At 38.9% G+C, this 27,073-nt stretch overlaps 1 protein-coding gene across 1 annotated transcript in view; it reads right to left on the bottom strand.

The window, feature by feature from the left end:
• Positions 1 to 27,073, bottom strand: part of ABCA13 (ATP binding cassette subfamily A member 13) — a gene marked incomplete at both ends in the record, with an annotated part of 453,164 nt that overhangs the window by 270,029 nt on the left and 156,062 nt on the right. Inside the window, 4 exons of the mRNA XM_080920446.1 lie at positions 17,833 to 18,139; positions 20,072 to 20,248; positions 22,851 to 22,941; positions 26,085 to 26,198. Of these exons, the coding sequence (XP_080776572.1) occupies positions 17,833 to 18,139; positions 20,072 to 20,248; positions 22,851 to 22,941; positions 26,085 to 26,198 (689 nt within the window). The remainder of the gene's footprint in view (positions 1 to 17,832; positions 18,140 to 20,071; positions 20,249 to 22,850; positions 22,942 to 26,084; positions 26,199 to 27,073) is intronic.

Raw genomic sequence — 27,073 nt, 5'->3', positions numbered from 1 at the left:
AGCAAGGAGCACAGTGTGCTAGTTTGAAATGATGTTTTGACACATTCAAGTCACCTGAGAAAAGAAATCTCAAGAATAAAATACTAATAAATGGAAGGTAAGATGGAATGGAAAATTAGAGTATTGGTTTCCAGGGAATTGGGGGATAAACTACAGGCAGATGGAAGGATAAAATTAAAAAGTAAAAATAAGGACTTTATTGTATGGTACTTTAGAGGACGCATGATTCTCATACTCAGAGACAGCACTAGGGAAACCAAGAACAATGTTAAACTTACAGACTTTCCTCTTCTACTTATACCTGTTTTCATCCAGAAAGCTGGAATCTGATGTAATAATAACCAGGGGATTCTTTTTGCTATTTGTAGAGCCAAACATCACCAGAATCCCTCAGACTATTATGTTTATCCCAGACACCTGAGCAATGTTTCTCAGCCAATAGATCCCATGTCCATAGAGGTCCCATTAACTAGACAGATGTTTCCTCTTTTGTTTACTTCCTCTCTGTGCTCTTACCTTGTGCATGGTGTCTCAAGCCATAGAACTCATTCTTATGGAAGAAGTTACAGATGTTTTGCAAAAGACTTGCACTTTGTAAAGGAGTTTCAACATAAACATACCTCAAGCTTTGTTCTGATAATTGTTACATTTTTCCAAAGTTGTGCTGTGCCAAAGTTCTACATCAGACTCTCAAAGTTGGAACCATCACTGGCCAACCAAGTTGTGCTGAACAGATCTCCTTCTTGCCTCACACAAATCATTCCCCTGCCTGCTGTGGCATTTGCAGCTTCCCTCACAATGCCACAATCAAAGTCTATGCTTTTAATATTTAAAGTCATGTGGTTTTTAACAGTAGAAAAGTCCAACTAACCATCCCTCTCTTCTAGCCCATCTATCTCTATGTCTTTGTGTCGGTAACCAGTCCTACTTTCTACTGGGATGGGACTCATATAGGTGATTTTTCATTATCCTTTCTCCACTGTGATGTCTACAAACTTACTCTTACTCCTGTAGCAGCACTCTTACAGGATCCCCTCCTTTCATCCCATGTTCCTTTCCTTGGGGACTCTGGTTCTTGGTGAAGTCCCAGCATGGCTCTTTGCTATGGACCTTCCCAGTCCTTCCATCTGGCCCATTTACATTTCAGTGTATCAGTTGCCACTTGATACTTTCTATCAGGGACTTCCATTGAGTTGAGTCTCAGATAAATGATTTTTTACTCTCCATTCTATGCTCCATTGTGATCTTTTCAGATTTGCCCCTAGTCTTGTAGCAGCCTGATTGTAGGAGCCTTTTCTTCTACCCGACCTCTATTTCCTGAGAATATTAACATTTGGTGTAGCTTTTGTTCCCTAAGATAATTCCCACACCCCGTTTAAACCTATTTTCTTAGCCCACTTACATTCCTTTCTGACACCCGACACCCAAAGAAGAACTCTCTAACAGAGACCCCCATAGCACCATACTTAGATAGGAACCAGAAGCAATAACATATCCACCCAACAAAAACAAAATATGTAACAGTAATAAATACCTAAACTTAATTTCAGGTGCCTAAATCCCAGCATAAAAATACAAACATTAATGGCCAAGATAATATGCTTCTACCAGAAGCTAGTAATCTTATTGTAGTGGATTCCCAAGAAATGCATATAGCTGAAGAACAAGACAAGAACAAGCATTAATGAGTGTACTCAAGGGCCTTAAAGAAAACATGAATAACTCCCTTAATGAAATCTGTGAAAACACAGGGTTAAAAAAATAATGAAAACAATCCAAGACATAAAACTATAATTTATGAAGGAAAACACTAAGGAAAACCCAAACATCTAAAAATAAAAACTTTAGGAACACAAACAAAAGCCCTCAGAGGTACGCTGCAGGAACAGACGATGGGACATGGAAGATAGAATCTCAAGTATTGAAGCTAAGTAGAAGAAATAGACAAAGAACATGCTGAACTTAAAACAACTGAGGCACATCAAGGAAATCTCAGACAGTATGACAAGACCAAGTTTACAAATAATAAGGATAGGGATAGAAGAAGAAAAATAAATTAGGATCAACATCACAAAAAAAGTTTTTAAACAATTAAAAATTGAAGAAGGAAAATTTCTCAATCCTAACAGGCAAGTGCCTGTCAAGGTACAAGAAAGCACACATAACACCAAATGAAAAGAAAAAAAAAGAAATTCCCCATGACACATAATAATCAAGACATTACATATACAGAACCAAAAAGAAGTTTTTAATTAATTTTATTTATAATTTAATTAAATTGAAATTTTAAGAGCTACAATGAAAATAAAACCAAGTAACATATAAAGACAGGCTCATTATAACATTTGACTTTTCAAGGGAGATTCTGAAAGTCCAAAGGGCCTAAACATATGTACTACATACAAACTCTGAGTGACTATAGCCACCAGTTCAGACTACAATACCAGGCAAAACTATTAATCCAATCAACAGAGAAATAAAAAGTTTTATAAATAAAATACATTTGAGCTGTTTCTATCTACTAATCCAGCTCTACAGAAGTAGCCACACCAACGAAGACACAAAAATATATAATCCCAGAACAGAAAATCGAAAGCCACACTATAAAATCAAAATTACAATAATCAATACTTACTGCTCAGTGATATCTCTCAATATTAATGGTCTCAAGATTCCCCCCCCCCAAATTACATTGACTAATATATTGGACCAGAAAACAGAATCCATCTTTCTACTGTAAAAAGCATACCTCACCGACAAGGATTGTCATTGTATTGGGAAAGAAAGAGCGAGCGAGCGAGAGAGAGAGAGAGAGAGAGAGAGAGAGAGAGACAGAGACAGAGACAGAGACAGAGAGACAGAGAGAGACAAAGGAAGAGAAATTTTAAAAAGTATACTACATCCTAATAATAGAAGAAAAACAGCAAGAGGATATTGTAATTCTAAACACTTGTGTGCCAACCATGAAGATACCCACATTTATAAAAGCTACTACAGCTAAAATCACACATTGACCCCCAACACAGAACTAATCAGAAAGTTCTCAAAAGATGAAACACAAACATCTGAGAAACACTTAAAGAAATGCTCAACATCCTTAGCTATCAAAGAAATGCAAATTAAAACTACTTTGAGAACTCATTTACTCCAGTCAGAATGGTCAAGATCAATGAAACTAATTATAGTTCATGCTGGTGAAGATGGGGGAAAGGGGAACACTTACTGATTGCTGCTAGGAGCTCAAACTCATACAGCTGCTCTGGAACTCTGCACTGTGCTTCCTTAGAAAACTTAGAAAATTAGATCAAGATCCAGCTATACTATTCTTGGTCATAAATCCGAAGGTCTCAACATCCTACCAGAGACAGACTTGCTCATCTGAGCTTCATGCTACTATAATCATAATAGCCAATAATTGCAAACAGCCTAGATGTCTGTCAACTGATGAACGGGTTGTGAACATGTGGTGAGATTTATTTTGTTGCTAAGAACAATGAAAATATTAAATCAATAAGTAAATGAATGGTGTTAGACAGACAATGTGAAGCTCAAAAAGAAGGAAGGCCAAAATGGGGATGACTCAGTCCTTCTTAGAAAAGAGAGCAAAGTTTTCATGGGAGGAAATGCAAGGTCAGATAGAGGAACAGGGACTGAAGAAAAGATCACTCAGAAGCCACTTCATCTGGGGATCCACCATATATGCAGTCACCTAATCCAAGTACTATAGCTGATCTCACAAAGTTCTTACTGGCAGGAACCAGACAGAGATGCCCCCTCAGGGACTATGCTAGAGTCATACAGATACAGCTGGACATGCTTGCAGCTAACCATTGGTCTGAACCCAGGGATCCCAATGAGGTTACAAAAGAAAGAAGTTAAAGAACTGAAAGGGGTTGGAAACTCATGAGAAGATAACAACATTATCAACCAACCAAACCCTCCAAAACTCCCATGGAATAAAACACCAACCTTTGAGCATACTTTGAGAGACCTATTGATCCAGTTGCATATGTAGCTGAAGATAGCAGTGTCTGGCTTCAATGTGAGAAGAGATTTTTGTTCCCGAGAAGGCATGTTTTCCTAATGTAGGGGAATGCCAAGGCAATGGGGTGGAGAGGGAGATCAGGAGGGAGTGTACCTTTGTGAAGGCAAATTGAGGAGGAGGGGGGATGGGAGCAAGGCTGGGCAAATGGATAACATCTCAAATGTAAATACTGAGTATCTAATAAAAAATTTACAAAAAAAGGGGGATGGTGTTAGAACAAAAACATCCTGAATGTGGTAAGCCAGACTCCAAACAACAAATACTGTGTATTTTGTCTTATGTGGATGTTAGATTTTATACCTTCCATGTGTGTGCTACAATCTGAATTATTACAGAGGTTAGTTATCTAGTAAGGGACTGGAGGGATTGAGAGTGTCCTTTAGAATATATTGTTATGAAGAGACAAAGAAAAACACATAACATGAGAATTAAACAGGGAAAGAAGGGATGGGAGAAAAGGGTAAAGTAGGGGCCACAGGGAAAATGACACTGAAAAACCACTTGAAAAGCCATATGGAAGCCTATGCCTGTAGAAGCTTCATAAATATATACATAGAGGAAAGGAATCTAAATGGAGTCAGCAAATAATAGAAGAGACAATTCTCTGACATTTTCTATAAGTATCTTATAGCAACCTCCAGTTCCAGTAATGAGTTTTATGTTGAATCATTCACCAAACGTACACCATGGAAACCCTCAAGCATCCTAGGCTGTTGTCAAGGCTATTTGTTCTTCACAACCTGATGGTAAGATCCATATCTCACCAAACATGGGGAACTGAGCTTGTGCCTAACTAGAAGATTCACCCTACTGACTAACATTCATGTTACTGGAATGTACTCTGTCTGCATGCTACCAGGGGAAAAGGTAATCATCTGTATTTTCCAGCTATAAACCCTGGAACTTTCTTGGGAAACAGAAGCCTATCTGGCTTTATCAAAATATGGCCTTTGTATCCCTGGAGTTGAAGAGGCCCAAGTCTGATTTGGGTATGGAGTAGCCCCATTCTTGCCCTTCTCTCCAAGAGCTGTCTGGTGTATGGGCAAAGCTCTACTGTCGCTCACCTGGCTTGACAATCCACAAGCCAGAAAAATGACTCTTAATGAAATGCTGCTATAAATATAAATCACTGCCTCCACACACATCAAAGAAGCTTCTTCTTGTAGAAGTCTGGAATTAACACAGAGCCACAGATGGTCAATGTGCAGAAAATGGGAAATTTTGAAGCACTTAGTCCTAACTGAAGTACCTTCATCAAGGCCCTCCCCTCAAAGCTAATGGATCCATGCAGAAGTAAAGCAGAAAGATTGTTAAAAGCCAGAGGTGATGGATGGCTCCAAGGAAGGAGTGTCTTCCATACCCAACAGGTACAATGCACATGCTCACTAACAGAAACAGTAACAACACATGCAAAGCCTGTTGTTACAAGTCAAGTCAGACTGGGTGCCAGCACTGAGATGATTTAGCAGACACAGACTTCAGAGACACAAAAAAGCTATCTGCAATCCATCCCCACTGGCAAAGGAAAAATCAGTTTTCTCCAGTAGAGTCTCACTGGGCACATTAACCACACTTCAGGGCAGGCTGCATGCCCAGGAGCACTTGGCCAACACAAAAGAAATAAATGGTATTTGTGTAGGCCTTTTGCCCTCTTTTGCTTTGTTAAACTCTTTTGTTTTAGTTTGTTTTGGTTTGTTTTGGCTTGGCTTGACTTGGCTGGGCTTGGCTTGGTTTGATTTGGTTTGGTTTGATTTTCCTTCGTGTTATTGCTTTTTGCTTCCGATTTTTATGACTTTTTAGGATGGGTGCACACACTCGTGTGTGTGTGTGTGTGTGTGTGTGTGTGTGTGTGTGTGTGTGTGTGTGTGTGTGTTGTGTGTGTGTATGTGTGTTTCTTGTTTTCATTTTTGCCTTTGTTCTAAGAAAAAATAGATCATGAAGTTGGGGAGGGAGGGAAAGAGGGAAGGAAGGAACATCTGAGAGAAATTAGGAAAGGGAAAACATGATCAAGTTATATTACATAAATTTTTTCAATAATCAAAAAATCGTAGAAAATATTACATTTATTATGATGGAAAATATAGTCAGTTATTAGGAGAAAGCCCAGTAGAAATAGGCTTTTGTAGTTCTAAAGAAGACCTGCTATGTTGGTGGAGCCCGTTTTACAACAAAGGCTACTGGATAAGTTCTAATGTCTGCCATGGTCTCTATCTCCAGTCAGAAATAACATATGTTAAATTGTGTTTTGATTTGGCTCTCAGTTGTCCAATGCTGGTTATTTACTTTGTGTAAGAAACCAGAAGAATCCTTTTGCCACATCTCCTATTTTGTTTCTTTATCCTGATATCATTTTCTATTAATGTAGTCAGGTCAAGTTAATTTTCTTATTGTCATTTCTTTCTAAAGAAAAATTTGTTCTTTGTTTAATTTCTTTGGTGGAGGAAGACTAGACTAAAGGTTTAAATCAAAAAGAAAATGTGACCTATATATCTACAGTGTTGTCTTTTGATTTTGTTTCGCAAGAAGTGTTGAAATACTATTTTAAAAAATAAAGGGGGAAAATCCTGAAAGAAAGCACTGATATAATAACAATCAAAGGTATATGATGAAGAAAAGAACATATATAATAAAACAAGAGAAACATTTAAGTAACCACTAAAGCAAAGCAAGTTATAAAAATCAAAGAAGTTGTCAAAAGGGGAAATGACAGCTGAGGATGTAGAATAGGAAACAAAGAAACAACTTCATTATTTCAGATCATTCTCTCCCTAGAATTTTAATAATGGGAAGGAATTTATATCTGAAATTCAAACATCATATGCTTACACAATCTTGGGTTCCACTGAAAGAGGCATACACACTTGAACTTCATATATATATATATATATATATATATCCAGTTTCAAGTACTTCTACAGCAACAGAGAATAGACTAATACAATGTGAAGTATTTTTCTCTATTTTATCTGCTCTTGATAATCATTTACTGGAAAAACTAACAAAAAAAGAATATAATAAAATCTGGATGACTAAGTCACCTCAGAAAGAGGTTTGGTCTCTTATCAGAAGAGCATGAATCAACCTAATATGTTGCAGCACCTTTTGTGTATTTATCCCTCCTCTGGAGCCCACAGCAAAGCACTATAAATAGGCTTCACAATTTAAAGTCAAACTATCAAGCATTTCCACCTATTTTAAAAGATACTCTGATCTTCACAAACATCAAATTGTCACCATTTCTTTTTTGCAAATGGCATCTCATTGATTTACCTTTTAATAACTCTTCTTAATGGTGTTCTGTGTGATGCTTGCCTGTAGTAGCATTTGAAGAATTCAAAGAAAAAAAAGTGATGTGGTGAGCATACTGAGTGAGTTCCCACTATGAGAAGGAGCAGCACAGAGAAACCTACTGCAGTCTTGCCACTCAGGATACAGAAGTTTGACTCAAATGTGGCTTGGTAGCTTCATTTCCCATATTACACTGGACTCTGCCTGGTTCTCTCCATTCTGCTACTATGCTGGGCTCCATCACCTTTGCACTTAGGACCAGCCCTCACCAAGCCTAGAACACAGTGGGGCTAATCACCAAGACAAAGGCAATAATGTCCTTGCCTCTTGCTCTCTTACTCTCTTCTTTTCTTCTTCCCATTTTCTTGTAGAGTCACAGTGAATAAAAACTTGCTATATCCCATGATGCTCCTCAGTATTATCAGCTTGAGTGGTCTATAGCTTGTGACCGTGAGGAGAGAGGTTGTATCAGTCTATGACTTATGTGGGGGCTATGGGTACTAGTTGCAGTAAATATTAAAAAGTTCTGTTGTCATCAGCACCATGCTCTCACTTTGAGGATGCTGCACTGGTACAAAGCTGAACACAAACCATGTAGTCTCCACCCTACCCTCTCTCAATCATCTCTTCTTTAGTCTGAAACTCTGGCTACCAGTTCCTGAGAGGGGCCATCTGGCACTGAGGGGATCTCTATCTTGGTGCTCTATGCCACCTCTATTAACTCAGGCATGGTTCACTCTACAGCCCCTATTGCTTCTGTCCAGAGAGGATATGACCACACAGGCATGTTCCTTTCCTCCACCAGTGGGTACAAACATGACTCAAATTCATTCACTTATCAAACAGGTTTATACGTTAAATTCTCAATCTACAAACTGTCTACACAATAAACTTTCAACCAGTGGACAAAGATACAAACTACCCATCCAGAAAAGATAGTAGAACCATAGAAACCCTTAGAAAGAATAACAACAATCTCATCAAGCTATAGATGCACTGAGAAGAACATACACATCTGCCTCAATCTCTGCTTCTGTCCATCCTACCTCCTGCCTCCTCTTCCACCTTCCCAGAACTTTGCCAGCCAACCTCTCTACTGTCCAATCAAATAATGCCTTAACATAAACCTACAGGTACTGGCAAACTGTGCCAGCCATAGGCAAAGGTATTTACTGACATTCTAACTTTATCTTTCTTTTTGTACTTTCCACAGTTCACTGGCTAAACTCAGAGAAAGGCAGATATTGCCTGTATCCACTGCTCTCTTAATCTAACAACATTTAAAAACATCACACCCACCCTGAATTTCCGCATCAGTGAGGAGAAGAACCTTCCTACAATTAGAGCAGTCCTGTGACAGAGTAAGCTGCCACATGGAGTGTCTGCTCTGCTCAGCATCCTGTGTCTTCATGGCCCTGGGCTTCTCTGAAGCATGATGATCTACTCTGCACAAACTAATGAGGTCGACAGAACAGCAATTAGCTTACAATTCAAGAGGAGGAGATAATATTCAAAATTCAAATCACTGGACTAACTCCCAAGGTCCTGAGATTAGCAAGTAGCAAAGCCAGGACATAAATGTGGTTTTTTTAGTCCAATTATTTCAGCATCGCAGTGTGGGACTCTCAGTGGCTCTCAGAATCTTAAAAGTGATCACAAAATGCTGCATCTGCAAAGAGCACACCAGGAATTCCTGTCACTCCTGGGGGACCTTGCTCTTCATCTTGGCCATTTTTCTATACCTTGAAGAGCCTGAATCACCTGGGAGACCTAGAGGTCCAGGAAAACCCTTACGACCACTTCCTGGAGGATCACGTTCTCCTGTTTCTATCAAGATACCTAGAAATGTTATCCCTTTTCCCAGTTTCCCCTCCTGAAACACTCTATCCCATCCTCCCCACTCTATCCCACCTCTACCCAGCCACACACTCTGGCCTCTCCACCCTAATATTTCCCTACACTGGGGCATCAAGCCTTCACAGGACCAAAGGCCTCTCCTCCCATTGATGTCTGACAAGGCCATCCTCTGCTACATATGCAGCTGAAGCCATGGGTCATTCCATGTATACTCTTTGGTTGGTTGTTTAGTCCCTGGTATCTCTGGGAGGTCTGCTTGGCTGGTATTGTTGTTCTTCCAATGGGGTTGCAAACCCCTTGAGCTCCTTCAGTCCTTTCTCTAACTCATCCAATTGGGACCCTATGCTCAGTCCAATGGTTAACTGCAAGCATCCACTTCTGTATTTTTCAGGCTCTGACAGAGCTTCTCAGGAGACAGCTTTATCAGTCTCTTCTCAGAAAGCACTTGTTAGTATTCGCCATAGTGACTAGGTTTGGTTGGAAGAATTTTATTGAGTATTTTTGAGTCGATGTTCATGATAAAAATTGGTCTAAAGTTTGCTTTCTTTGTAGGGTCTTTGTGTGGTTTGGGTACAAGCATAATTATGGATTCCAAGAATGAATTGGGTAGTGTTCCTTCTGTTTCTATTTTGTGGAATAGTTTGAAGAGTATTGGTATTAGGTCTTCTATGAAGATCTGATAGAATTCTGCACTAAACCCATCTGGTCCTGGGTTGTTTTTTTGTTTTTTTTTTTTTTTTTTTTTTTTTTTTTTTTTTTTTGGTATGGAGACTTTTGATGACTGCTTCTATTTCTTTAGGGTTATGGGACTTTTTATATAGTTTATCTGATCCTTATTTAACTTTAGTGCCTGTTATATGTCTAGAAAATTGTTCACTTAATCCAGATTTTCCAGTTTTGTTGAGTATTATAGGCTTTTGTAGTAGAATTTGATGCTTTTTTTGAATCTCCTCATTTTATGATATTATATCTCCCTTTCCATTTATGATTTTGTTAATTTGGATACTGTCTCTGTGCCTTCTGGTTAGTCTGGCCAAGGGTTTACCTATCTTGGTTTTCTCAAAGAACCAGCTCCTAATTTTGTTGATTCTTTGTATAGTTCTTTTTGTTTCTACTGGGTTGAGTTCAGCCTTAAGATTGTTCATTCCCTGCTACTTACTCAACTTGGGTGTATTTACTTTATTTTGTTCAAGAGTTTTCAGATGTGCTGTCTAACTGCTAGTGTATGCTCTCCCTGGTTTCTTTTTGGAGGCACTCAGAACTAAGTTTTCCCCTTAGCACTGCTTTTATTGTATCCCAAAATTTTGGGTATGTTATGCCTTTATTTTCATTAAATTCTAAAAAGTCTTTAATGTCTTAATTTCTTACATGACCAAGTGGTCATTGAGTAGAGCATTTTTCAGCATCCATGTCTATGTGCATTTTCTGTTGTTTTTGTTGTTATTGAAAACCACCCTTAGACCATGATTATCTGATAGTATGCATGGGATTATGTCAGTCTTCTTGTAACTGTTGAGGCCTCTTTTGTGACAGACTATATGGTCAATTTTGAAAAAAGTACCATGACATGCTGAGAAAAATGTATATTCTTTTGTTTTAAAATAAATTGTTCTATAGATAGATGTTAAATCTATTTGGTTCATAATTTCTGCTAGTTTCACTGTGTCTCTGTTTAGTGTCTGTTTTCATGATCTGTCCATTGATGAGAGTTGAGTGTTGAAGTCTCCCACTATTATTGTGTGAGGTGCAATGAATGCATTGAGCTTTAGTAATATTCCTTTTATGAATGTGGGAGCCCTTGCATTTGAAGCATGTTCAGAGTTGAGAGTTCATTTTGATAGATTTTTTTTCTTTGATGAGTATGAATTGTTCTTTCCTATCTTTTTTGATAACTTCTGGTTGAAAACTGATTTCATTCCATATTAGAATGGCTACTCCAGCTTGTTTCTTCAGACCATTTGCTTAGAAAATTTCTTTCCAGCATTTTCTTTGAAGTAGTGCCTGTCTTTATTGCTGAGTTTCCTGTATGCAGCAAAATACTGGGTCCTGTTTATGTATCCAGTCTATTAGTCCATGTCCTTTTATTGCAGAATTGAGTCCATTGATGTTAAGATATATTAAGAAAAAAGTGATTGTTGCTTTTTATTATTTTTGTTGTTAGAAGTAGAATTATGTTTATGTGGTTATCTACTTTTGGGTTTGTTAAAAGATTACTTTGTTTTTTCTTGGGTATAGTTTCCCTCCTTGTGTTGGAGTTTTCCATCTATTATCCTTTGTAGGGCTGGATTTGTGGACAGATGCTACATAAACTTGGTTTTGTCATGGAATATTTTGGTTTCTGCATCTGTGGTAATTGAGAGTTTTTCTCAGAATAGTAACCTTAGCTGTCATTTGTGTTCTCTTAGGTCCTGCATGACTTCTGCCCAGGATCTTCTGGTTTTTAGAATCTCTGTTGAGAAGTCTGTTGTAATTCTGATAGGTCTTCCTTTAAATGTTACTTGACCTTTTTCCCTTACTGCTTTTAATAATCTTTGTTTTGTGCATTTGGTGGTTTGGTTATTATGTAACAGAAGAAATTTCTATTTTAGTCCAGTTTATTTGGAGTTCTGCATATTTCTTGTATGTTCATGGGCATCTCTTTAAGCTAAGAAATTTTTCTTTTATAATTTCATTGAAGATATTTACTGGCCCTTTAAGTTGGGAATCTTTGCTCCCTTCTACCTATTATCCTCAGGTTTGATATTCTCATTGTGTCCTGAACTTCCTGGATGTTTTGGGTTAGGACCTTTTTGCATTTTTCATTTTTTTTTTTTTTTACTATTGTGTCAATGTTTTCCATGGTATATTCTGCACCTGAGATTCTCCATTCTATCCCTTGTATTCTATTAGTGATGTTTGTATCTATGACTCCTGATTTCTTTCTTAGGTTTTCTGTCTCCAGGATTGTCTCCTGTTGTGATTCCTTTACTGCTTCTAATTCCATCTTTAGATCCTGGATGATTTTGTTCAATTTCTTTACCTGGTTGGTTGTGTTTTCCTGTAATTCTTTCGGGGATTTTTGTGTTTCCACTTTAAGGGCTTCTACCTGTTTACCTGTGTTCTCCTGTATTTCCTTTAGGGAGTTATTTATGTCCTCCTTAAAGTCCTCTACCATCACCATGAGATCTTATTTCAATCCTGAATCTTGCTTTTTAGGTGTGTTGTAGTATCCACGACTTCCTGTAGTAGAAGAACTGAGTTCTGATGATGCCAAGTAGCCTTGGTTTCTGCTGCTTAGGTTCTTGCACTTGCCTCTCACCATTTGTTTAACTCTGGTGTTAGTTGGTGTTGCTTTCTCTGATTTGAGTCTGTCCCTCCTGTGAGCCTGTGATCTTAGATGTGTCAGCACTCCTGGGAGACCAGCTCTCTCAGAGAATAATTTGGGTAAAGACAGCTGTGCCACAGGGTTAACTCCAGGGCACAAATTGAGACTAGAATGGCACCTATATTGTTCTTAAAAAAATAAATAGCATGGCATAAAGGGACATACCAATTTTAAGGGAAGCATTACTATGGCTGCTTTTGAGGGGAACAATATGGAGAAACTTAAGATTCCCTAGTAGTTCAACAAAACATATGTGTCTTATTCACTCTTCTCCAAGTTATTTGAGGCATGAGTACATGACAGTTACAGAGCAGAGAGTTTATTTCTTCTACTTCTGTGACAGCTATTACCATTAACCCGTTTTCAGGGCCTCACAGTGGGACAGGACAGGACCAGGGAACAGTGCTTCTACAAGCTCTGACTTCTGCATGGCAAGAATGTAGATTCCTGTTAAAAACAAGGCAAGCAGAAGGTAGAGGAAAGCAGTGTCTACAGAAGTACCTTGTGGCAACTACAAGAATAAACCATCAAAGCAGACCAAATAAATGGCCAGCTTGGGGTTAGTGTAGACCAATGAGATCAAATCAGATATTGTAAACTCATCTGAAATAACTCTCCAGTCTCTACTCTTCCAAAAACATCCTAAAGAGCACATGCATCAACTTTAGTAGCCACAGGCCAGCCAGACCTGAAAATGGAAAACTCTCACAATCACAGTACTACCCAGGGGGTACTATGCATTGAAATAATCAAGCAGCAGAAAAGTACTGAATTAACAGATATTCTCTCTACACGAAGAAATTCTATAGTGCTTCTATGGTTTTAAATTTTTTGAAAATGGGTACCCTTTCTAACTCTTCACAGCCATACTTCAATACTTGAAATCCTGTTTGTATGTGTTTTTATAAAAACACACTCTAGTTTCAACCATGAGAAGCCCTTAACAAGTATTTTGTGTCTATTTTTTAAACTATCCTGTAATAAGTGCTTACATGTGACTTTCATACAACCCCACCCACCCACCTTTTCCATCTTTGACGTTTCAAATCACACTTCCTTGCCTATCCCTCTCAAAAGCATGGACTGCATGTGCTGATGGCTGGTACAATATGAAGGGAGGAAGAAGGACAGAGAGAGGAGGTGATCAATGAAGACTGGAGATTCTCAGCTGAGGAAGGTCATACAGGCTGTCTGGTCGGGGATGGGCTGCCACCTTTCTGCCTGTACCTGTGTTCTCTACTTGTTGAAGTGTCTTCTCCACTTATTCAGACAAGGTAACCAACCTTCTGTGTAACACATTACCAGTGTTGCCTTCTTACCAGATCATTTTTATTGCCATATGGCTTTTAAAAGAAAAACAAAACAAAATATAATGGATCATCTTCTGCCTTAATTCCTCTGCATCTATTGATCACTCTCTCTTTTCATTTATAACAAAACTCCTGAGGGCTGTGAAGCAAGGTTCTAATTCCTTTACAGGCAGTTAGAAACCATTTATCAAAAAAATTAAAAAAACAAAAACCCCTGATTCCTAATGTTCCCCCTCAGGTGAATAGAATCATCTCTGCCTTCATTTTTCATCTGTTACCTTAACTTTGCGATCAGATACCTACTTAACTCTACATGTAGGAAGATTTAATGCTCAAAATATTTATCTAAGAACTGATGATACACAACCTCTCTTATCCCATTTCAGGGCTGAAGGCACAAAACCAAGTGTAACAGGAGCATCTTACAACCAGGTTTTTACTACACCCCGTTCCAGAACCTCTAAAAGCACCCTGGAGTCTCCATTCTCTGTTCTAAAGCAGCAATCTACTTAAAATCCAAGAGCAGTAAACGTCCACAGACAACAACACAACTTTGTTGGTGCCAGGATGAGATTATCACCCAGCAAGGACAATCATCTTATGGGAACTGGTGTGTTCCCTTAGCGATAAGGACTTCTTTGGAGCAACTTACTCATCCAGAACTTAAATAATGATCAACCAGACCATATCTTAGCTAAAACTGCCAAACCATGTATACCTCTTAATAATTGCCCCAGTTATTCCTCTATTTCATCTTAAATCTTAGGTTAGTGCCCCAAAGATGTGAATGTAATAAAATTCTAATAATTTATTTTTCACTGAATGCCCATTTTGATTATATCTTTCCCTAACTTTCAATATTACTATTGCTGACTTGCTATTATCAACATACCTGGAGTGAAGTCAGGAACTCTTGGCCCAGGACTCTGGTTATAATTCTATTCTTCTAGCTGCTGTCAGGTAACAACATCCACTGCTAAAGTCCATTTACAGTTTCATTCCACCCACATCATCTGCAGCTAAACTGCCTGTGCTAAGCTCTCCAATCTCCCATCATAACTTGGTGCACTCTTCTGACTGTACACACACTAGGCCATGGCCATCAGAGGGCTTTTCTACTAGCTGGGCCTCTGTCCAGGAATATACATTCTACCACACTTCTGATTCCTTCCAAGTTTATGCTAACATTATCTTCCTAGCATGATCCACCCCCACCACAGAAGTGCAGCAAACTCAGCTCACACTTCTGACCTCCCACCTCACTTCTGAACACCACAGCAGACATTGCCATTAAAATTCAGTTCACAGCCCCCCCTTATTGTGTGTCACACTTCCCTGAACTGTTGGTGCCCCAGAATAGGGATTTTTTTTATACCTGTTCATTCCACTAACTCACCCCAAACTTAGAGACTGACAAATAGCACATAAATGTCATTGAATACATTAATAAATTCATGAATATGTAACTTGTTCAGTGAGCAGCAGGGAACTTCTAAAACCTATTGAATAAATGTGCCTTAGGAGTTTTACTTGGGTGTCTGAGTTCTTGAAAGATCTCAGACTACCTCAGTCACTGCAGGGACACTGAACCTCTAACACGGGGCATCGTGGAATTAAATGCTAAAGAAGGATGCACCACAAGGAGAATTTTAATAGTCCAGAGAGGGAAAGACTTCTTAGCTGCTTCGGGCAAGTGAAGTAAATGGCTGAGGAACTGCATGGTGGTATCCCAAGGAGGAGCTGGAGAAAAGTGGGCTCATAGCATCAAAGTCACACTCAAGCATTCACTGAGTCCAGATTTCCAAAGGCCATGTTTCTCATGCTCACAAACTAATCTTCCGTAGATAGAAAGAATGTGTAGTTGCCCATCTTTCTCAATGCTTCCTCCACAGCCCTTCCAGATTGCTAAGAAGTAGAAACTGAGGCTGCCTCTAACTTTCCATGAACACGCTTGCTAGTGTGGTCATCATTATTCTCAGAGAATACTTAGGCACAGTGTCACCATATGACTTATTCTATGAACCAGACCAAAGGGAATATGTGTCTTCCTACTCACATACATGCTGCCCTCAATTATATACATGATGTTGATCACATATTCTGGAAACTAAAGGAGACTATTATATGGGCTTTTACAATTTTGCCTTATTTCTTATAGTTCTAGCATTTGAACTTAAATGGAGCATTGGGACAGGACATCAAGCCAATGACAACAGTAGTCTTGATTTCAGCTCTTCCAACATAAAATACTTTAGAATCATTTTGAAATGTTGAAATGTTCAAAGTAAAAACTAATGTTACTTTGAAAAGATAAATAAGCTTTCAAAAAGAAGAAAGAAAATGAATTTACCTGTCATATCAACCAATTGCCTTATATGACAATTCATGGGTGGAAATGAGTGTCCCTCTCTGTGTGTCTCTCTGTCTCTCTGTCTCTGTCAGCCTTCATCCTACCACCATAACTTATAGCACATGCATCTTATAATACCACCACCATCAAAGATGTACTGATAAGCTGTAATGCATGAGCCATGTCACTATGCAGAAAGGAGAGGACAAAAACATTAACTAGTTTATTCTCATAGGGGGATCACCAATCAGCTGGAGACAAAGCCTGACTTCAGAGGTTAGAGGTGCAGCACCCGTCATCCTGTGCAGCATCATTGACAGAGTACCGGATCTGTTCTCAGAATTAGCCTCACTGCAATTATCTCTCAATAATCCTCTATTTCTACACTCAATTCATTCCTTGTTTTCAAAGGAGCCAGTAATAACCCATCAGAGGCAGTGTACAGGGAAAGCAAAGGACCCACACATTTTGTTACCCGGGTCAGATTCGGAAGCAGGTGTTTATGAGTACAGTACCCATCATGAGGAAGGCAGGAAGTAAGGCTGTTGCTGTAGCCTATGTTAGGGTCATTAAATCTCTTTGGGCACACTCTGTGGTCTGACTATACTCAGGTGTGCTTGATAATGCTTGCCTTCACCGATCCTCAGCACACCAGAGCCTCTGCTCTGTCTACTAAGTATTCCCTGCCTGGCTTGGCTCATTAGCTAGCTGATTCAGCCTTAAACAGCATTTTTCTGATATATCTAACCTATTTGCCATATTTGATTATATTAAATCACACTATTTAAGTACACACACTCTTAGATTGCTAGTGGTACACCCAAGACAAAGGGTCTCATGCAACTCTTAACTACCCTAAACAGTACAAAGCACTCAAGCTATTTTTTAAGTATTTAGACCAAAGAAAGAATCAGCTTCCTCTGCTTCTTCATGTATAAAAAGGTGGAGCCAGGAGTCAGACATGCACAGTCCTCCTGACTTATGTTCATCAAGTTTATTCTGGCTTTGTCAAAAGCTATAGATGTCTGACAGTTGGGTAGAAGCTACACTTAATTACATTAAGTGGCCTCTGAATTTCTACAGTGTGTTATTTCCAGAAACCATATCCAGATATAACAAGATCAACAAATAAATAAAATAGGATGAACACACACACCCACACAATTTGCTTACAATCCTATCTATTTTAAATCAACCCTACAGGACTTGCCCACCTAATACAATGCCTGTGTATCACTCCATACACATAGATTCAGTACATTGCACAGAACTTAACTCGTGCTTTGCTTGGGGAAATTTCTGTTTGAAAATTTTCATTTTGTGGGTACAGTCCATTGAAACAGAACAGACTGTAGCTCAGTCATTGCATTCTTCCAAAACAATTTGTGTGTGTTTGTGTGTGTGTGTGTGTCTGTGTGTGTGTGTGTGTGTGTGTGTGTGTGTGTGTGTACAAAAAGGAATCTTAAGAAATTGGAAACAAGAATGGACATTTAAAATTGTACTTTCCAACAACAATAAGGAAGCTCAAAGTTTTTTTCTTACTCTGTTTTCTAAATGCAGAATTTCTCGACTGATAGGTCGACACTGGAGGAAAACATGGGTAACCATTGATACTCACAAGTCACTGGTATGGCATGGGTAGGGAGCTGCCTGTGCCTGTGTGGTTGGCTCCAGGGATTCCTGCCCAGTCTGTACCACAATGATGGCTCTCTCGATCATGTCTTGTAGTGGAACAAAAATGTAGTTATATTTTAACCCAGCAGCTGGTAGATTCTGAGGATGAAACTTCCAGGAAGGATTTTTTATCATGTCTGTCCTCATGCTATATAAGACATTGGTCCGGATTGTATATGTGACATGGGGTGGCAATTTGTGAGGTGCTGATCTAATGTGTCTGTGTCCCAAGGAACTGTTGAATATAATACCTGGTAATAGGAAAGAAAAAAAAAGTGTCATACATCTCATGTGGGCAGAACCTGGGATACTTCATACCCTTCCACTCCTGTAATACTGAATGCAACCCCAGGAAGGTAAACAAACAACTACTCTTTTCCATAAGTAATTGAAGCAAGACCCTGTCATTCACTGTCCAAGGCGCCTTTCCAGCTTTACAATATTGTGTTATCACCAAAACAAATACTTTATTCATTTCACAATTTGAATAGACTTGAATAATTAACTCAGAGCAGATCAGATAATCAGCCATTCTCTCCCCGGGACCACAAGTCCAACTGGCTGCACAGAATATGTATCTTTGGGTACTTACCACTTGTAGCTTAAATATAAGATGCTGCTCTCTGGTACACAGATTCCTTGCTACACATATTCTCTGTATTTAATGCAGACAGATTACTATAAGCTGAGTTGTGTTCCCTCAAAATTCAAACCCCTGGATCATCTTAGGAGAGAGCATAGTGAGTACCTGTGTGTACATGTGTGTGTGTGTGTGTGTGTGTGTGTGTGTGTGTGTGTGTGTGTGTGTGTGAATAGGTGTATATGTCTGGGTAATATATGTCACGGTGGATGCTGTGTGGGTATGTAAGGTTAGTAAATGTCTTTGTGTATATATGTGTGTGTGTCAGACTCTCTGTGTGTATAACTGGTTACCATATGCGTTTGTGTGTGCATGTGTGTTACTGTTTGTGTGTGTCTGGTTAATATATGTATTTGTATGTATCCATGCATGCATGTATGTGTATGTGCAAGTTCATGCATGTGGAGGCCAAAGGGAGCATCAGGTATTTTTTTCCCACTATCACTCTCCTGTTCCATTGAGACAGAGTCTCTCGCTGAACATGGAGCTAGGCTGGTAGTCAAAAGGCCTCAGCCACACTGTCTTTGCAGCCATAATACTGGATGTGGTTTTCTATATATGAAACCACAGATTGATTGTTTGCTTGTTTGATTGAACACTGGTACTGTGGCTTTGAACAGTCCTCAAACTCCCAAAACAATTTCTTATCCACAGAGCCATCCGTCTACCACCCAGTAATATTGTATGGTGAAAGGTGTTGTCATATTAAAAGACGCCAACGGAGTAGGCCTTAATTCAACATGATTGTGTCCTTATGAAAAGGGAACATTTGGCAGCTATATGCACAGATTATATACAGAAATTTCAGGAGGATTAATAAGCTAATACATGCCCATAGGAGATCCTGCCCTAACAGCCATCCAAGAAAACCAATTGACACCTTGATTTTTGACTTCAAGTCTACATAACTATGAGGTAACAAGTGACTGTTGGGTTTCCAGGCTGAACTTAGTAGTAATTTGCTATAGCATCCCTTGCAAACTAATCTCAAACCTCAATAAATTCTATGGAGTTGGACATATGGTCTAACAATGGTGCATGTACTGAGTTTGTACAAGGTCCTGGCTTAAATCCCTAGCACCACAAAGCAACAAAATAATAATCCCATGTTTACTCAAAAAGAATGGAAGAATGCATCACATTTATGCTGGTTAGATGAACAACTTATGATGGAATCTAACTGACCATTGTCTTTTTCCTTTCCTACTTCAGTGCATCAAGATAATATGAAAAAAATAAAAGTTATGGAGGAAGTTTGAGTACACTGCTTCCCAGGTGAGAATTCACCATAAAATGAAGTCAAAACAATAAATTCAGACATAGCAGGTAGTTGTGCCCTTGGGATTGTCAACAGTTGCTTGTCATTACAGCCTTGGGAACATCTAGTTGCTAGCTCAGTGCATATACCTCTGTTCTGTTTTATGATGTATCTAGAAGACTTCTTCCCAAGTCAACTTAAGATGCACTTAGGGAGATGAGACAAACTGACCACCTATTGGAGCTTTTGCGCTAGTGAGCATCTTTTTTTCTGCAAAGTACTTACTGGCCAAGAAACTATTCTGCTGCATGAGTTCATGTGCCTTGGTCTCCAGAGTGTCAACAGTCTCCATTGCCTGGAATCGGTCCAACACCACACAGGAAGAGAGGTTGGCCAAGATACCACTCAAGTATTGGAAGTGTCCAGCCTCCACATGGTTAAACATCTTATCTATCATCTGTCCTGGAAACAGCAAATAAAAACAAATCAACTTCTCTTTCACTCCAGTGCTCTGGTGGGTATCATACAAATGAATAAAAATGAATGTGTTTCTCCATTTAAAAAGAGCTCAAGAGACCAGTTTTATTCATACACAGAATGAACTATTTGCTAACATTAAACTATTATATATCTGTGTGTGGGTGGTGTAATAATGATGATACATCAAGTGGGAAAAGATAAAAGAAATTACAGATGTTAATGAAGGCTCTTAGCTAATCAGTAGATGAATTTTTGATGACTCTAGTTGGCAAAGGTCAAAAGTATTTGCAGGAAGTAGGTAGGTCACCAAGGCATGTCTCTTTTCCTGACCTTTTCCTGCATGACCTTCCTTCTACTTCCTGCTACCATTATTTAAGCTGTTGGGTGTTAAGAGATATTAAGCCACACTCCTCCCTTCAGAATGACTGACACCTCTGAAACTCTGAGCCAAAGGAACCATTCCTCCACTTGGCTGTTTACATCACATTTTGTTACAGCAAACAAACTTCCATAATGCTTTTAACTCTAAAGATAAAAATGTCATTAATGTTTAAATAGAGGCAAAAAAATGTTGCAGGAATGATCACAAGAAATTTCTCTTTATTGTATAATTGAGTGAAAATCCTTAGGCTTAAAGGCACACAAAGGAAATTCCTTCATGAATAAGGGTCCACTTGTGACCCCCCCCCCCAAAAAAATGTTCCTAGTAACAATTGGAAAGCATGAAAGACTTTTAGAAGTCGGGCTGGGAAGATGACTCAGGTACATTGAAAGCATAAGAACCTAAGGTTAGATCTCCAATAAACAGTTGAAAAGCTGCATGTGGCCATACAGATCTGTCACCCCAGTGTCGGCAGTAGGGAGATGTGAAGGGGGTGGGGCAAGCAAGGCTAGGTCAGCCTAGCCAATAAGCAGCCCGCCACAGGTTCAGTGAGAGACTGGCTCAGGGCAGTGAGAAAGGGAGCAACAGGGAAGGACATCCAATGGCTTTCTCCAGAATCTGCAGGTAAGAATAGATGCAGACACACGCGCACGCGCGCGCGCGCGCACACACACACACACACACACACACACACACACACAAAATAACTAAGCACTTAAAAATCTTTACTATGGCTTCAAACAATAAACAAAGCAGGGAAGAAAGACTTGAAGATCTGAGATCTGAGATAAAAATGGGCGCCCAGGAATCCTGCTACTAAGCATCACTAAGAACTAAGAACACAAAGGAGGAGAGGTGGGCTTGGTGTTTAAGAACACAGGTGGCTCCTGCACAAGACCTGAGTTTAGCTCCCAGCACCCACATGATAGCACACAACCATCAGGAAACTCCAGTTCCAGGAGATCCTATGCCTTCTTCTGAACTCCTCAAGTACTAGCCCACGCATGTGGTGTGCATACACATACGCAGGCAAAACACTCAGACACATAAAACTTTATTTTAAAAATTATATATATATATATATATATATATATATATATATATAATACATATATATAACACATATATATATGCTAATTGTTCAGAAGTCCCAGTGCGGCTTAGATTTCACAGGCTTCCAAAAATGTAGACTCTAGTAAACACCCATTTTTCAAATCAGACCCTTCCCTAACTTAGTGGGGCTATGCCTCGGGTGCAGAAGAACATAGACAGCAGGCCACAATCAGATTAAGAAAATATGCCCCACAGCCACTTCTCTGACAAAGTCAAGGAAATGGATAATCTACTGAATATAACACCCTTTAAAGGGTGTAAATTTAGATTTTACAACTACTTTTCACTATGAAAGTTCTGATCATCAATAAAAACATTTAATATTCATTAGAGATAAAGCAGAATACTAAAATTCAAGAGAAAAAAACTAAGGCCAACAAAGGGACAGTCTGATTAACAGCAGAGAATTAAAATATAATTTGGCACAGTTATGCTGAAAATAGAGACTTTAATAAAAAAAGGCTAGGAACTACACAAAAAGATATAAATGGAAACACAACAATTGAAATAAATTTATGGGAGATAAAACCTAGTTAAAGAAAATCAGCATGAAAAAAAATCACAAAGTAAAGCAGACAGCACCAATAAAACCAAAAGTGGAAAATCTCACATTATGAAATTTTGTTTCATACTGAAAATTCCTGTATAAAATTTTCTTCAGCCTGATGTATAACAGCTACAAGATTTTGTATGTAGATTTGGGTCTCATCCCTAAATTATCCCCTTAAATGTATACAAAGCTTCCTAAATCTGAAATGCCCCAAGCATTTTAAGTAAGAGATACTCAGTCTAACCTTACTACTTTTGCAAATACCCCATCCACCAGTAGTTTTCCTATAGATTAAGCATTGTGCCCAACGAAATGTTTTCCTTTCTCTGGCCTTTCTGCTGTAAGCAAAGACCAAGACCTGCAGATGTGAATAAACTTTGTGGTATATCTACATCAAGCCCTTAAGGTCTAGTTAGTGGAACAGAAATGGGGAGTGTAAGAGTATATTTGATGTCACCAGCAACTGTGTGGCCAGTGGGCAGAATCCAAGCAGCACAGCCCTGAGCAGATGAATCCAAGGCAACCACCCACACCCTTACCATATGTCTGCAGATCTTCAGTCAGCTTGTCCATGTCAATGTGCAACTGGCTCTCTACAAAGTTTCTTATAAATTTGTTTCTCAGGGCATCCTAAAGGAAAACAAGGAAGCTTAACAGAAATGATTGCACCATTACTTCTTACTCAATAATAGTTAATAAACTTACTCGAAGTTTTATGACACATGAAAAAGACACATAAAATGGATTCCCTTAAAAGAAGTTTAAGCTGTGCCTTGGGTAGTTGTCAACTTGACAAAGGAGAAAGTTACTTGAGAAAAGGCTTTATGTTGAAAAAAAAAAATGTTGCTACCAGATTGGCCTGTGGCAAGTCCTTAAGGCATTTTCTTGATCTAGGACTGATATTGAGAAGGCCCAGCTCACATGTGTAGAGACATCTCTGAGCTGGTGGTCCTGGGTTGTATATAAAAGCAGGCTGAGCAAGCAAGACATGCAAGCCACTAAGCAGCACTCCTCCATGTCTTCTGCTTCAGTTCCTGCCTCCAGGTTCCTGCCTTGACTTCCTCCAACAACGAAGCATAATTTGGAAATGTAATTAAAATAAACTCTATTTTCCCCAACTTGCTTTTTGTTCTTGCTATTTTATCTCGGCAATAGAAACCCTACAACAAGACACTATAATTAAAAATAGTTGACATTTGAAATAGTCTTGAACCTTGAAAAATAAAGGCAATGATTATAAATATAAATGCAATGATGTTCTAAGACTGAAAATTAGTAGAGTTGAGCAAATTTTCCTAATGAAGCCACAGGGCTATCTTTTCTCTCCCTTGATTTCTCCTCTGCCTCACATTTGTGTGAGTCTGTTGTCTGCAGAGTAGTGCACATTCTCAAAATACATCACCATACCCAACATAAAAAAAGCTACAGGCACAGTGGGTCTTTATGGCAGACTTAAGATGTGGGAGCTATAAAAGTTGCTAGTTCTAGAAAGGTGAGATGGCTCAGTAGTTAACTACTCTTGCTGTCAAGCCTGTTGACCTGAGTTCAAGTCTCTGGTCCCACATAGTAGAGAGAGTACACATGCACAAATATACTGACATATACCCAAATATGTTAGAAGGGGGGGAGGCGTTCTAGTTTGCTGATGGATAGTGATAATTATCTATGCTTTAGTCTCAAATACACCGCGTGTAGACCTCCTCACATAGTCTATTTCTTCTCCACGTAAACTCTGTCTCCACTCACCCTTTGTGTCCTTTATTTACCCATTTTATCTAGTCAGATCTGTGAAAGCAAGACTGTATTATGAAGTCTGGCTGCTTGCTCTTTCTTAAATCTTGTCTATCTTCCTTCACTGGGCATTAGCTATTTGCCAGACAGTGTGCAGGGTACTTTATTACACATTAGTTCATTTAATCTCAGAGATTTCCCTAGGGGAAATTACCGCTGCCTTTTACTGGAAGGAAAATAAACTGAAGAACAGATGGGGCACCACCCAAAAGCAGTAAGGACGCCATCTAGTGGCAGAGCCAGGCTTGGACTTCTACAAACAGCTTTGCACCAAGAGCTCTAAGTAACCTGTTACTGTACTACCTGAGTAGGGTAAATGTTCTGTAAGACTGAATGAGTGACTTTGACATTGCTTCTTGTGAGTGGACATCTTGGGGTGTCAGGCTTCTCTTCATGTTTTAGTGGCTCCCAGTGCACTATTGCCTTGCTGATTACAAATGCATGGTGCTAGTATTTGTAGCTACAACAAAGAACTTTATAAAACCTGAAGTATCTTCTATCAGATCCATTAGAGAAACAGTTGATAAGATCTATGTTAACAAAGGAAACCATGGACAAGCAAATTAAAGAAGAATAGTATTAGAGCCCTAGATGCTTTGTTGTAAAGATGCAAGGCTGAATGTCCAGGGTCTGGGGCCTCAACTTGTGTCTGTCCCCTTGTTTTGTGTCAGATGTGCACCATGGTTGCAAGCCCTTGCCTCTTATCTGCCCCAGGACACTACCCACCCCTTCTTTTGCATTAGAAGCTGTTTCTTGTGGTGAAATTATTTCTTTTCAAACCATTATTTCTTATTCTGTGAAAGTTTCATACATTTAAACAATGTCTACTGATCATGTCCATCTACCACCTCATCCAAGTCCCCCCGATCATCCCCTGTCCTACATCTCTCTGAATCTAATATCCCATAATGTTATTTTTGTTCTAATTAACTTCTTAAGTCCAGTTAGTACTCCCACATGCATGTGGATGTGTAGCCCCCACTGCAGCAAGAGCAACCTACCAACAGCCACATTCCCAAGGGATGGAGACCATCTGCTCTTAGAGAACCTAGAACCACCCAACATCTTTGTGTACCAGGCCAACCTAAAAGTTCAGCTCTCCTACACACAGAGATGTTATTGCCTTATTCACAAGTAAGAAACCCAAAGCACAGGCCTACACAGTGACAAGGTGACAATCATATGGCTGGGGTAGGCATGAGAGAGTAGAATCATAGCTACCTATTGTGGCTACCAAGTCCAGGACATGAGCTGTTTTTCCGCTGGGTAACCTCTAATTCAAACATGAGCAAAATGCAGGCTAATTTTTTCATACTACCAGGTTTTCAGGTTATGATTTTACAAATGCCCAAAAGTTATCAGGTGACCTGTCTGACCTATTATTTTATAAGTAATAGCTCTTGGGGGTATAAAGAAATGGACCTCTTTAAAGACATAATTTTTCAATATTACAGATTTTAGTCTTTATTTACATACATATATTAATCATAGATAATAACACATTTCATCATGAAATCTCCATTATGTACATATTAAATTTGATTACATCCATGTCCTACTCTCTTCTCGTATTCCCATCCCACTCCTGCTGAAGCCTCCTTCCCAGCTCGTCCCCTTTCTGGTTTTGTCTATTTTGGTTTTGTTGTTTTTTTTTTTTGTCTTGGGTGACCAGTGCAATATTGACAAATAATAAACTTACAATTGAAAAGAATGTAAACTATTTTAAAGCATTAAATTTAATAAAGAATTTAAATTATCAGTGTTAGTAAATTATCAATTTTACATACTGCCAATTTGCATGGGGAAAAACACTAAAAATTCACAGCAGTTTTTAAGCATATCTGACTGTTGAAAACTTTCCTAATCAGCTGGAGGACCCAGGCCTGTTTCAGACTAGTTAAATTATCCACAGGGACACACTATACCTCAGCCAAATTGCAGCAGACAATTCCCAGATCTAAGTCACTACGTTAGTCACATACCTGCAACTGGTTGAACATTTGGCCATTTCCATTTCCCTGGAAAAGGCTGGAAATCTTCAGAAATGTTTCCGATAAAATCTTTATCTTATCCACAAAGTAAAACGTGTAATTAGCCTGCAATGGGGAACACATGAAGATTTGTCCTTAGTGGCTGTGTCAAGCCAGAACAAGGTAGCAAACGTCATAGTGGTATGGTTATCCCAGGATCAGACATTTGCAAAAAGTATTCAGTGCTCTGTAAGGACACCTGTCTTCTAGATCTTTCCATTGTATATTGCTTGACACTTGCCACTGTCTTCCCAGGGTCAGGCACTCTGGTATGCAGAGAAAATATATTCTTATATACTGACTAAGCAAAATGCACTTGCCCACATTCCCACTTACTCCAAAATATGTCCTCAACTAATAGCTATATGTTTGTCTTCCAACACCAGTAGAGATTAAATGTTATTCCTCTATTGCTGCTGGCAGAGTGCAGTCGTACACAATTTTTCAAAAATAATTTGATGTTATAAAATTATGCACAGTCACAAGCCCATAAAAATGTTCATACCTTCTTCCCCTTAGGATGAAAAAAAAATCTATTCTAGAGAAATAACCTAAATAAATATAAAGTTGTATCGAAAAGGATGACAGTTGCAACAATTATATTTAATATTGAAAATGGTCTTCGATAATATCAAGAAAGAAATAAAGAAAAAGAATTTGAGAGTCTGGTCATTTCTCCCAAGGGTCACTGTGAGCCTCTCCCAGCAGCCTGGGAAGTGACTAGCATTTACTCCAGCTAACAGAGGAAGCTCCTAATACTTAGTTTTAGTGTCCAGGGAGAGCAGGTGCAGAGTGCTGTAGCCACTAAGCTATATGAGCACATTGATCCTTTGGCAGGAGTCAGAGTCCACGGCAAACTTTCACCGTGCTGTTTAAAAAAAAAAAAATCACACAGGCATGAACAGGTTGAATATATTATAAATGCAAATAATTTAGAAGAT

Source organism: Micromys minutus, assembly GCF_963924665.1.
Source record: "Micromys minutus genome assembly, chromosome: 1".
Classification (NCBI taxonomy): domain Eukaryota; kingdom Metazoa; phylum Chordata; class Mammalia; order Rodentia; family Muridae; genus Micromys; species Micromys minutus.
Note: the sequence above shows the minus strand (reverse complement) of the source record. Positions and strands in the feature narration are given on the sequence as shown.